Genomic DNA, 13806 nt, shown 5'->3' on the forward strand with positions numbered 1-13806 from the left:
AGGGAGAGAGAGAGAGAGGTTGGGGGGTTGGGGTGTGGAATTTCACCCGAAACCAGCCCTTCTAGCGCTCACACTCCGCAAATCGCGCGCTCCCGGTTGATCACCCACCTTCCATGTCTCTTGTCACGGTGCTAAAATGCATCCTACTGCAAGTCAGACTGGCATCGAAGTGTTTGCCGAGGGCAGGACTTTGCAGAATCGCTTCGTTTCCTGGTTGCTGGGCCGCTGTAATCAGAGAGGCAATACTGAAAGCATTCGCCTTGGGAGAGAGAGGACTGTTCTCGTCCATAGGAGATGGCTCTAAGAACGCTCGAATCTCCCCCTCTTTGCTTCTGTCCTCCCCTTTAAAAACAGAGAGACCCGAGTTTCAGTGTATTTTTTGATTAGACACGGATCTCCCTGAATTAAAAACAAACTTTTTATTGTCTTTTCTCTTTTCCAAATCAAGGTGGGGGTGGGGATAAGTTACAAGGGATGGGTCGTCCGGGGCCACGGTGAGACAGAATTTTATTGCATTTTCCTAGCCGAGATCCTGTTTGCCAAAAAAAGGCGCTATTACTACCTCGAATAGGTAGGCCGATTTATCTAAAGGATGCGTTCATCAGGGAAGGGGGAGATGGGGAGGGGGGCCGTGTAGGGAGGGTGATGTGACTGTCGGAGCTGCTCCATTCCGCAGGGATTTACCCCCTCCGCTCCCAACACCCACCTCCCTCCCCGCACCACCCCCTTTCCCAAGAACGGCGCACTGAGCTGACTGCAAACTCTTCGTGTACAGCTGCCTGGCCAATTCACAGTCGGGCCCACCTAAATGAAACGCCAGCGGAAAGGAGACTGCCAAAAGCGGCTGATCCCCCCCCCCCCGTCCTAACTCCCACGACTCCCTCTCAGCCTGTCCCAAGGCCCACCAACTCCCCTTCTCCGGCCACCAATCCCTGCCTCACCCCGCGCAGCACCTACAACGTGCTTCCCATGTGCTGCTTTATTCGAAGAGTTTCTGTTAATCACTTGAAAAGCAGCCGGAAAGTCAGCGAGGTAAGGGAGGGGGAGGGGGAGGGGGAGGGGGAGGTGGAGGGGGAAGGTGGGGGGGGGGAGGTGGGGGGGGGGGAGAAGGTGGGGGGGGGGGGAACAAAAATGAATGCAGGTCATTTCGGATCTCCGCCTATCAGGATTCAACTACAATGTTGCACTAAACACGAACCCCTGAGCAGTTGGCAGTGCTTCCAGGCTTATGAAGGTATGCTTTCACTTCACCCCCGCGACCGAAACGCCCAGACTATCAATAGGGAGAGCAAATAGCCAAAAAAAGGACAAAGACATTCTCCCTTCATCTGCGACCGGGAGCAGGGCCTGTCCGCTTGGATATGATTACAGGATGGACAGCTGTCCGGTCATAAACTATTAGCCAGAATTTGACTCTGGGTGAATTTGCTAGGAAGATCCCCGGTCAAACTACAGCAGCTCTCTGTCCCCCTCCCTCCCTCTCCCAGTGGCTCCAACTGCCCGAGTGTTTGAATATAATCGACGTTATTAAAGTACACGAAATCTAATATTTTCTAGGCGGAATGCGAGGCAGGTTTGATTTCTTGCACAGTTCACATCAAGACTCCGATTCTCCGGCTCCTTCACAGAGTGTTCAGCTGCACGTTGGATTATATCAGTCGGGCGGACAGTGTGTGCAAGCAGCTATGAAGGAGAGTATACGTCAAGACTAGGACTGTTACAGGTCCCCTTCCCGCTCGCATGCGTCTGTCCCTCTCTTTCTCTGACTTCACAGCCAAATACCTACATTATTTTTCCAATTCATATCAGTATTGAGTGTGGAGTTTGGCACCACTTAATATTTTTAAGGTAACAGTCAGTACATACAGCGCTACGACCTCGTACTAAACAGTCAGTATATAACCTCCTACTAACTCCAACACTATTTCATCAAATGGTATACTTCAAACAGCGGAGGCGGTTCTCGTGATCTCGCAGCACACCGCCTGAATGCAATATTGGCACAGTGTACATTCTCAAATTCAATTCCGAGCCATTTATATTTATTTCATTATCAAATTAACAGAGTGTTGAAAGAACTGTAAGTTTTGGGTTTGTGCTTTGGTTCTGCTTTCGCAGTCGGTTGAGAGAGTTGGGTCCAGTTTTAACCTGCGACGGCGAAACATTTCGGAGCTACCCGGGAGAAAACTGGCCTGCCCGGACCCCTTGCGGATCTCTTCTGCTTGAAAGTCATTTTAGCCCATTGACCTCTCCTGGAAGTTAGGCTGGGAGAATTGAGGGCGATACAGACCGCACCAGTTGGTACTTTATAGCTTCCAGGCTGAAAGGTGAAGCGTCTATATATTTCACTAAACTGTTCCACACACATAACACAAACAATATCAGTGACTAGTATCCAATCTGAGCTACCATTATCGAATAACACAGGTTCCTGGTCTGCAGTAGTTAGGCGATACAGACCTTCTGGATTGTAGCAAGGTATTCGCCTCGTGACGTTAAAATTTAGCTATCATTTCAGTTCGGTGTCAAGATACATATTATGTACATACAGATAAAATATCATAAACACACCGAATTTTATGTAGATACATACATGTATATATAAAATGTATACGATGTATACATTAAAGCACACATGTCCATGTAAAATTATGTATTATATAGTATATATACACGCACACACACACATATACTAATGCACGTATGAGATCCAGTGTGCTTATGATGTTTTATAACAGGCGCGTTATGTTGTAAAATACTGTGAGAAACAAAATGATCCCGTGTCTTCATGAGTCGATGTTTAATAATCCGCTCATTCCATGCCGGCGTTTTTTTTAAAGGCGGGCTGCCCGATGCCCTGCTATACTGCGGGTCACTCACGCTGCCCCATTGCCCGCTGAGGTTTAAAGCTACAAGATGGGGCTTCCATCGTTGGGCGGAAATCCCGCGTGCATGGAGCTCTCTCCCCTTTCCCGTTTAGGCGCAGTTCCTTCTGAACACCTCCCCGCCCCCGCCCAAAATGCGGAGGGGCATATTTTAAGACCACCTTGTTAAAGGGTCTTATGTATTTCAGGCATCAATTACAGAGGTTCATCGTAGCCTTTGTTTGCCCGAATCCCTCCACTGAGATTTATTCGGGTTTTCAGAAAAGGGCATGAAACTTGCCCGACGATTGACTGAAGTATTTACTCCTTTAAGTAGCTGAAAGCAAATCTCTACAGATAAGAAAGACAAGGTGATTCATGTTCTGCCTGTGTAATGTACGAGCCAAAGCCGACGCTTTTAATCATTGCCACGTCGGAAGTGTCTTTTTTTTTCAAACTCTGTAGGCGTTAAAAGACAAAATGCATTGCCCGGGTACAGGAGCAGCTGAAGCAGAGGGTATTTTCTACGTGAGTCCCCAGGGACCAAGCAACACAGGGCCGCCCCGCTACAAGCCGGGGCCATAGCCCAGGCCACAGGCAACTGTCCGGAGATGGAGTGATTCGACATAGAAACTCGTGTTTTTCTTTGTTTAAATTCCATTTTTTTTGAAAAGCGCAGAGCAATTAATTATAGCAGATTACCATATCTCTTTGGGACTGCCTCTCTGTCTTCTTTTCGACCGACACTTACACCTGCCTTCCACCCAAGGTGAAGGTTAGCTGAACCAGCGCAACATCGAAGAACACTCTTTAAAATGCAAGCGATTTTGCCGCAAACAAGCATTACATTTAAACAAGTAAACTGAACTCGAAAGGCTCTGTTGTCACCCTCAATCAAGCTCAGTTAATTTAGACATTGTCAGGAATGACTTATGAAATCGTCCCTTAATTTAGACTCAGTTGACATTATTGTTCGGAATAAGGCAATACTTACATTGCAATTAGCGGTAAAGAAACATTGTTTTCCGCACAGAGTCCTTGCCAACCTCTCTCGAAACTCCCCAAGGTCTCTGCTCAAGAATGTCCTTTTAATGCTGTTTTTTTTGTCTTCCTTGCTATTGGTTGCACGTGTGCCTCTGGTCTCTCTCAATGACGCATCAAATTTACCTTAACCATAAAGTTTTAATCGACTCATCAACGATTAGTTGAATTGGTTTGCAAACCTTGTGTATTGTACTTTAGCCTTACATCTATCGGCCCTGTCCAATCGGTGAGCAAATTAAATGTTAAGGCCTTCACATCGTAACCAGTAGCTAAAGTGCTTTTTTTAAAAAAAGCTGCACTTAATTTCGTACATTGACGATCTGCGTCCGCGCACGCATTTCAGGTAGGATAATTAAGCTGAATATTCCTGACCCTTGTAAATGGTGCAGTTTCGCTGAGCGCTTGTTGCCCGCTTTGATGCGTGCACAGGGGCAGCCTAAATTTGTCTAAGCGTAAACCCTTCGCAAAGGTACGAACGGGATAGAAACGCTTATGGTTTGACACAGGACCTGAGTGAAATCTTTCACCTGAAAACTGAGACTGATGAATGAGCCCGTGTTTTGTTTTGCAGTCATTTTGAAAATGGCGAAACCCTCCAAACAACGGTTTAAACGTGAAAAGGCCTGTGTACTGTTCATTGATCAGAGGGCAGAATAGTAGGGGTTTGCAGGAGACGGGAGGCGGGGGGTGGGAGGTGGGTTGGTTACAGTGTGGACACTAGCATCCTACCTATGAACTGCTCAGATTTATAAATGCAGTGTGCTCGGGGCGTTCAGTACGATTGACTGTCAGTCACGGCTTCGAGCTCTCTTCCTTAGGCAGGAACTGCGTTAAAACTTCAAACCAGAAAAAACAGGGATTCAACTGGTCTGGTTTTATATCGGCTTTTTAAACAAGGTCCATCAAAAATCGTCAACGTACTGACAGCCCACATCTTTACCCTGGGCTCCACTTTTATTTCGCTGACGTTCAGAAAGGGGATTTGTTTTTTTTGTTGGAGAAAAGAGTTCGAAGCTCTCAGACAAGTCTCTGCACAACGTGCCGAAGTCTCCAATTCTGATTGCTCCTTGCGAATGTACCTTTCAGGGCTGTACTCGCAGTTGCGAGCGAAATTTACAGCTTAACCGGCAATTAATTAAACTCGGAGCTAACCCCGGCTTTCGTTTTAAACAGAAGCAATTGAAAAACCGTGGAGTGGTGGGGGCGTGGGGGGGGGGATTCTTAGTTAGTGTGGAACACCATTCCCATCGTCCTTTCCCACCCCCCGCACCCCTCAACCCTTTCCGCCCTAACAGTGATATCTTCAGATTGTCACCGTCCCGCATCGCAAGCAGCCCGCGATTCTCCAAGTAACCGGTTCTGTTAATCTGATTCAAACAACCTCAAAACGTCCCCCAATGATTCATAAATTCGCCACAACCTTCGCAAATAAGGAAGGGGTGCAGTTTGCGACGGCGGCGGCACTTACGTCGAGGTTAAATCTTTGAAGGAACAGGGTCCTTTTTGTAAGGTTTGCGATGGAATCCTTTACCCCACGCCGCTTCTTCAACGGGCAGCAGACAGATACTCCGTGTCACTCACTCTCTCTCTCTCTCCCTCTCGGCCACAGTCTCTCTCTCTCTCTCCTGCTTTCGTGCAGCGCCACTTCAATTTTTTTCCATCAATTGTCCGTTCCACCGCAAACTCCCACTCCCCAGTCGAAAGGCGTCAGTCTTCCAGCTGAAGGTTCAGATTTAGACTGGAACAGTCTCTCCCGTAACCTCCTACACCACCTCCTTGCCCCCCCCTCCTCCTCTAGCTTCCACCCACTCACACTTACAATCCACGACCCGTGTGCAGAGGTAGCACAGAGTTCTCATCCAAGTCGAATCAATATTGTTTTCTCGGTTTCCTTTCTAAGAAGTGACATCATTGATTGCTGATCTAGAAGAAATTGTAACTTGCAATCACTGTTTTGCCCTGGTCACTCAGAATTACGCAGCGAAGAATCCCTTAACAGTGGAACACATGACATTTATACAGATAATTATGTTCTCGATCATTCTCTCTCTTCGCCCTGCTTTGACTGTACGTGTTCAACAATCAGGTTGGATCCCATCTCTATAACATTTAATTTTAATTATTATTTCCAACCCCGCCCCACCCCCACCAGGGTCATCTCCCTTGCTATCTCCATTTTTTAAATGAAACACCCAATGTTGAAATAGACAAGGAACTGACAGGGTGAAATATGAATCGTCCTGACAAGTATTGAAAACTACATATTCCGCATTTTTACTTCTGTCAAAGAAACAGAAAAAGGCGAGACCGCCTACATATTTTTCTTTGTTTTTATAGACGCGTCTATAAAAGACAACAGAGATCAGGAAAGAAGGCACTAACCCGCTTTTGCTCACGGGTAGACTTCAGGAACTTGGCAATGAATGTCCGAACACAGTAAATCTACTTCACTACCTCCTAATACTTGGAGACAGAGAGAGAGAGAGAGAGAGAGAGAGAGAGAGAGAGAACAGAGAAATTTCGATATCCAGTTCGTTTTCTTCAAGTTAAAAAGATCGTGGGATAGTCGGGGTTTTGTTTGGAACAGCAGATGCACTGAACAGCAAAACAACAGTAAACAATTAAATGGCACCAGCCCTTTTTTCACAAGAAATAGGACTTATCTTTTTACATTGCCAGTCTGTCTAAAGATTCACACGTTACCCCTCTGGGCTGGGGGTTATCCTAGCCCTAGTGAAGGAAACCGGGTCTACAAGTGGAGATTTTTCGGGGTCACCTCGTCCTCTGACATTTTTTATACACCGAACGGACAGTGTCCGCGCTGCGAATTTTGACTCACTTTGCAGGTGGCTACACTAAGACAATATTTGTATCAGATACACTTAAGCCTGAGGGGACTTTAGAGGAGTGTCCTGCGCCACGGTATGCCACGAGTTGTTCTACATAGATGATCCAAGCCGATATCATGGCAATGATTTTCGGATCTAATGTCGGTGATAAACGACCTGCTCCTCCGCACAGTAATCGTCACACGGGAGAGATGAGATGGGGCGCTGGAGCCGGAATTGACACACACTTCAGTGCGACCAGAGCGCAACAAAAACTTGTATTTATATAGCGCATTGAACAGAGTTAAACATCCCAAGGTGCTAAATGTAAATCATTTACCCTGACGTTGAATGTACTACTGCAGATGTAAGGTGGCCGCCGGCGACCTGATAACAGTCTTACACATGTAGGAACGGCTCGATAGACAACGCTGACAGCTCCTGGAGCTGACTTGTTTACCTTTTAAAGGAAGGTGCAGACTCCCTCCCATTAAGGGAAAAAAAACTCAAGATGCATTAATACCTATCGAAGCAAACGAATCATCCGATCAGATCATTTACATCACTTTATGAACTGCTCTGTGAAATCGGACCAGCTCCAATTGCAAGCGAAGGTATTTAACGGGCATATAAATCTTGGTTGGCCTCGACGCTACAGAGTATTTTAAACAGAGGAGCTTTTTGTTAAAATTTTGCTCTTTTTCATGAAGTCGTTAAGTTCTGAAGAAGAAATAAAACCACGCGGTAGAGTTTATGTGGTGAAAATCATCAGCTAGGAAAGGCACAAGAGATCAGGACCCGCGCAAAGTTGTTTCGTTTCGTTAGCACCAAACTTCCTTTTGCTCTTTTAGCGAACGCTGTGAGGAAACTAGAGCGCACCTAATGTTTTGAACATTAAACTAGTCTAAGTAATTAACACGCAAAGGGTTTGGTGCTTGTATTCTGTTGAGCTCATGAGCTCTGCTTGTGTGTCTAGTAGACAAGACAAATGCGCCTCAGTTATGTACTATAAGTGGCACATATTAAATCAAAATGAAGGTTTGCTGCGGTCATCTCTTAGAGAATGGGCAGAATGCTGGCCAAAAGTTTTCATTGTCAGTTTGGGGTAGTTCTCATTTTAATTAATTCTTAAGGCTGTTGAACTGCTCAGTTCCACGCGCTGGCGTTCTCCACTATTATTTAATTTTAATTTCAAAGCTTCAGCCGAACCAGATAACGCGGAAGTTTTCTCAAATCACTGCGATTTCTCTGAGCTTGGACACCGCTAGAAACCGCAGTGATGCCGGTGAATGCGGTGTGCACTTTAAGCCGGTGTTCTGCTAAAACGGGGATAAAATATCAAAAGTTGCTGACTGTCCTCGGTGTGATCTCAGGAATACTCAACGAGGATTCTAGCACTCAGTCAGCAAGCGTGGGGATCTGGGGATTTCAAGTGGCAATCGTGGATTTCGAGCCGCCTACGGTGCACTAAATTAAACTATGAATTTATTGTAGCAGCCGCAAGGTCGGTCTGTTTGGAAACCCTTCAGTCTGGCACGGTGGCTCAGTGAGTAGCACCGCTCCCCCACAGCACTAGGGACGGCCATCCGATTTCACCCCTCTGGCGAATGCTTGTGTGCAATTTGCACGTGCTCCCCGTGTCTGCTTGCTTTTCCTCCCACAATCTCAAAAATGTACAGGTTAGCCATTTGGAAATGCAGGGACTTTGGTCCGAATAGAATGCTTTTCGCAGGGTTGGTACGGACTCGATGGGCCAAGTGGCCTGCTTCCGCGCTGTTAGGATTCCGCGAATTTCTTCGCTGACACTTGCTGTGAACAGTGTCTTCCCTCGGGCTAGGATTCTTTTGATATCGTAAAACAAAAAAGAAAGGCAAACATATGGCGTCCTCCAAACAGAAAGACGCAATTGAAAACAAAACAATTGGTGCAAGTGTCAAAACCTGGGGCCTGAAATATTATCAGAAAACATGGAAACTCCTGTTGACTGTTTATATGTTACTTGTATGACGTTATTTATAATAATAGAATGCACCCCGGGGACCATTTGGCCCATCGTGTCCGTATCCATCTTACAATAATTCTCTGGACGTTGAAAATGCCATCGCCTTGTGCCAACTATAGACTCGCTGAGCTCATAGCTTTGTAAAATGCAGATAGAAACAGAATGCCTTTTCCATCGCCAGGACACGAGAACTTACAGCAATTATCAAGGAGATAACCTGTATGGAATATGGTAATTCCCTGTCTGGAATTTCTTGAGAAAATCAACGGAGGCCACTCTGTTCCACCTTTGCTTTCCCTTCCATTGTGTGTCTGTTAGAGATGACAGGGTTAAAAAAATACCCTTTTTTTGTGCTGGGGTGCCGCACTTCCTAGTGAAGCAGGTGTGTAGATACACGCGATTTGCTGCAGTTAATGTGCCTTTTATTAAGTGTTTGTTATGCCTTAACATTTTAATAGGCCAATCAACAGCCCCACTTCAAACTTTTCTTTAGCCATTCACGTGTCCACTATCAAGAATGATGCATGACCCCTCGGGTTTCCTGAGGAGACTGATAGTTTAACCAGATAAAGAACATTACCTGAAAGGCCGCCTGACCCAAAATAAACTCAATTTAACTCAATGTTTGATATGAGGAAGATAAATCAGAGTTGGGTGCTGGCGAGGTGAATAGGACAGGTCAATGAAGTCAGCTAATTGCTAGGCGGGTTTGGCACTGATTTTGTCGATACGATATTTTGATGGTGGAGGGGAGGGGATGTAATGGAGACAGAGCTGAAACGGAGTAAAATTTAACCCCAGAATAAATCAAAGAAAGTCGGATGCTGGATTTCTAAAACAAAAAAGGTAACGCAGATTGCTGGAGCAACTCAGCAGGTCAGTGGAGAGGAAGCAGCGTTAACATTTCAAACCAGTTCTGAAGAAGGATCAGTAGACTGGAGACATTAACCCTCCCCACAGGTGCTGCCATAGAATCGCCAGCAATTTCTGTCTTCGGTTAAATTTCTGTTCTTTTTTTAAAAAAAAGGTCCGAAAGACGTTGACTCAGGCAGCAAAAATCAACAGAAGACAGACAATGGGAGAGAGTGAGGGAAATCTTTGCTGAGATAAATCTTTCCTCGCCCGGAGTTACTCTGTCTCACGGGCCCGGTTTAGGATGTTAGTTCTTCTCGCCTGCTTTTAGAAGACAAAAGAGTGGCGGGTCTTTGTGAGCGAACTTCTGGGGGAAGCGGAGGAGCCTTTATACTGTTCAAAGTGTCTTTCAGCATCAAGTCACCTGGATATTTTAAAGACCATTAGAAAATAGCTTATTGGTGGTCCTTTTGAGTTTACGATTTCCAGAAGCTTCCCATAGCCACACTTGAAACAAATGACTTCTGGAACGTACGCCCTCCACCCCGCAAAATGCAATGTATTATATGTCAGCGCGTATTTATTTATAAATCAAGAGAACACCGGCCCAAATCAATAAATATCACCTTGTTTCCAAACCGAAGTTGTTAGATTGTCTGCTATGTATTTTCAAGAATCTGTTTAAGGAGCATTGCTGTATTTGCGAATTCTGCTTTGTGTTGGGCACTATTGCCCCGAACCCTATCATTAAATGCGGAAAGTGACTAAACTCAGACCTCCAATGTTCAACGACTCTGCTTTTGCAATTGACGTCCACTTCCTTTGTAATGAGTGTTGTAAATAATGTCAAGAAGGAATATGATAGATTATTGATCATTGTTCTCTATGAAAACCATGGATGATAATAGACCAAAAGAAACATTAACACATGAACGGGATAGGCATGTATAATTATTGTAAGCATGTGAATAGCGTATAGATGACATATATTTTACTAGAATACGCCAGAGCTGTAATGGTTATATTGACTTTTTGTACACATTAGTTACAGCTATTGAGCCTTAGAATAAACAGGATGCAATTCTAAAATGTATCGAATTTTAATTATACTGTTCAGGATATAATTTTTCCAATTTGATTTGCGAATGCAAGTAGATAAGACGAATAGACTTAACTCTGCATAAAATAATAACATGATTATTGGGAAAAAACTGTATCCTCAGATGTACTCACCTGAAAATTTATTTTAAAGTCGCAGATATTGAATGTGTTTTCGAGGCACCTTGACTCCAATCAGACAAATTAGTTTTCAGCGCGGTTCCCTAATTTCTTACTTTTAAAAACGTCTTAACTCACCTACATTTCAAAATTAAAGACAATCCCCATAGCGGTTCAAACATTCCACTCGGTTTCCAGACCTAGTTTTATTTATGTTAAAAAAAACTGTTAACTCTCTTTGAGAAATACACTCAGCTGCTCATTATTTGCAACCTTAGAAATTTACAGCCCAGTAAAGTTATACACGGTGTGAAATGGAATGCTCTCCACATATTGAGCATGCATAAAGGAGACAGCACTATAACAAGCAGGGAGCGTCCACACATTTAAAGTAAGAGGGCGAAGATGCGGAGGGGTTGTAAGGAAAACCTTTTTCACCCAGAGGATGGTCGATATCTGGAACTCACTGCTTGTAAGGGTGGTCAAGGCAGAAACTCTCATATCATTGAAGAAGCATTTAGATGTGTACTTGCGATGCCAAGGCATGTAAGGCTGTGGGGCCAAGAGCTGGAAATGGGATTGGAGTAGTTTTTGAATGGCGCGACGCAGTGGGCCGAAAGGCGTATTTCTGTGCTGTAGATCTCCATGACTCTACTTGGACACTTGACTCAGTTCTCCCTCCTTCCGTTCTATATTCAAGTTTATTTATCCAGCTACAAATGATACATGGGCATGTGAGAATGGAAGGCGGCGGGGATCGGTGACAGGACGACATGCAGGCTTTGCACTCGAACGCCATTTCGGTGGAGCATTTTTAAAACAAAATAAACGTGCATAATTCCTAAATATTTAGCCGATTTAATTCGGGGTTTTGTTTTCCACTTACACTTAAATTTCACCTCCCATGAACCCCACGATTATAAGTTCTATTTGATTATTTCGCGTTCTGTTTTAATCGTTGGAGAATGACTAGGGCCATTTATTTTTCTGAAGAAGGCACAGTCGCCCTTCAGCAAGAACATCCAAACGGTCTGTTTCATCTGTACCGGGGCTAATTTTAATAGGTTAAACGTGCGCGCTTTTATATAACTTCTAAGATAAATATTTTTTATTGCACCGGGTAATTTGCGTATTATACTGCCGACCTGTCGTAATCAACTCATCTCTGTTGTTACATTTTATGGGCATTCCCACCTTTATTTTCGCTGTTTACACTCTAAATTCGCACGTCCGCTCAGAGTTGGCTGAGCAGAATTTAGCTTCATTTGACCAATCCACAACCATGCGGAATCCATTGAGAAAATGTGTACCAATGTTATTTATGACTACCTATGAGACATATGTGCTAATGTATACTGTGTTTAGGAGGCTAGCCGTCGTTATCCGCTCCTTTATTGTCCACAGGTGCAGGGAATGTATCTTGATCGATTCAACTTTGGCTTTAATTCACAGAATTTTTGTTGAATACCTTACTACTCCTTACAGACACTAGATTTCAATTTCATTCACAGCGTTAGTTATTCAACGACAGTCATCCATGTTACGTACGAAATTTCACTGCTGTTCGTGCACTTACTCTGAAATTCCTCTCGCTCCCATGTTGGCGCAGCGAATAAATCTGGCGAGACAATGCCACCTTTCTCGGGGTTCTCTGTAAGACCGAAATCAGGCGGAAACTTTATTTTTACTGTCGTCAACCACGTGTAAAAATATACCTGAACGCACAAATCGGCGGGAGTAAAAAAGAAACGATTAAAATCGAATTATGCGGCTGCTTACCGGACATAGCGAAACGACACGAAACAAAAAACCGCCAGTCGATATTGGAATTTAAATTAAATAAAGCCAACAACAGTAAAATTAAGTCTAAAACGTCAACAAATAGTCTACCATGTTCGATTCAAATCTAATATAGCTGCGTTAAAGCGGAATGTTGGAGGCCAGTGACATTCGAATAATGCTGCAATATTGTATTTCTTAAAATATCAGTTAAAGAATTTCCTTTTAGATATTCTAACCATTAGTTAGAATATCGGACTGCACCGGAACCTGGCTTTTATTCCCAAAGCGAACAATAGGAATGGCTACTGACCTGTGAGTTGGTCCAATTATTATTATTTTTCAAAACGGACGCTTTTTATAGATATTTAGAGTGCCCTTCGCTTTTATCATTTTTGTCCGGTAGCTAATTCACTTCTCGTTTTGTCAACATGGTGGTAACTGGTTCTGAGGTCTTCGAGGGCCGTTCTTTCATTACCGTGCATAGGAGTGGGGCCTGGTGGTCAGTACTTTGAATTAGTTTTAAAAGTGATGCCCTCCCCCCTTCAAAGAATTCAGTCTGACTCCCTGTCAGTCAGACTAGGCACAACGAGAGTGGAGGCGACCAGGAAAGATGATCCCGGCTGGGATTTGGACACTGGGATACATTGACATTCCTTCAAAAGTATCCAAGCTATCGCAACCGTTTCTGCATGCGCTCCGTCTACGAGCGGTAAATGTTAGAACATATGCTCATTTCGAGCTATGCTCCTGAGAGGAAGCCGCTCACTCTACGGAATATGAGGCGAGGAGACCGAAAGGCGTGTGTTATATTCAGTAATATAACCGACTCATCTTCAGTTCTGCGTAGCAGTCTATACTCGGCAAAGAAAGACACAGACTGACTTTGTATTCATTTCAGTCTCACCGAGGTCCTCAGTTGGAGAATACTGAAAGTAGCGAGACCCATATGCATTATGTATCAGGGAAAGACAACACGAGTAGACGGATGTTCGCGGAAATACTTTGGAACCACATTTGTTAATGAGGCAACAAGGGCTCACGGACCTTGTGTGTTTGGGTAGACGCCTTTCAATAGACGTATCCCAATCAGGTCCTATCATCTCTGTGAAGAATTGCAGCAATTAGTCGCTTATTATAGCAATTCTGAGTAAGAGATTGCGTCTAACGCCCTAGTGGAGCTAACAGGAATGTATCAAGCGCGAGTTTGGCATGCTTA

The 13806-nt window shown here is 44.4% G+C and overlaps 1 protein-coding gene across 5 annotated transcripts in view; it reads right to left on the reverse strand.

The window, feature by feature from the left end:
* Positions 1-13295, reverse strand: part of tbx1 (T-box transcription factor 1) — a 29848-nt gene extending 16553 nt beyond the window's left edge. For 2 of the 5 annotated variants that reach the window (XM_048555706.2, XM_048555704.2), the window contains exons 1-3: positions 5377-5669; positions 3859-4031; positions 109-342 (exon numbers count right to left, since the gene is read on the reverse strand). In XM_048555706.2, the coding sequence (XP_048411663.2) occupies positions 109-289 (181 nt within the window). In that variant the 5' untranslated portion in view covers positions 290-342; positions 3859-4031; positions 5377-5669. Of the gene's footprint in view, positions 1-108; positions 343-3858; positions 4032-5376; positions 5670-12384; positions 12460-12900 lie in introns of those variants that run through there. The other 3 variants (XM_048555708.2, XM_048555710.2, XM_048555705.2) reach the window with 3 other exon arrangements.
* Positions 13296-13806: the final 511 nt, after the last annotated feature.

This window comes from Stegostoma tigrinum, chromosome 26, assembly GCF_030684315.1.
Source record: "Stegostoma tigrinum isolate sSteTig4 chromosome 26, sSteTig4.hap1, whole genome shotgun sequence".
Taxonomy (NCBI): Eukaryota; Metazoa; Chordata; class Chondrichthyes; order Orectolobiformes; family Stegostomatidae; genus Stegostoma; species Stegostoma tigrinum.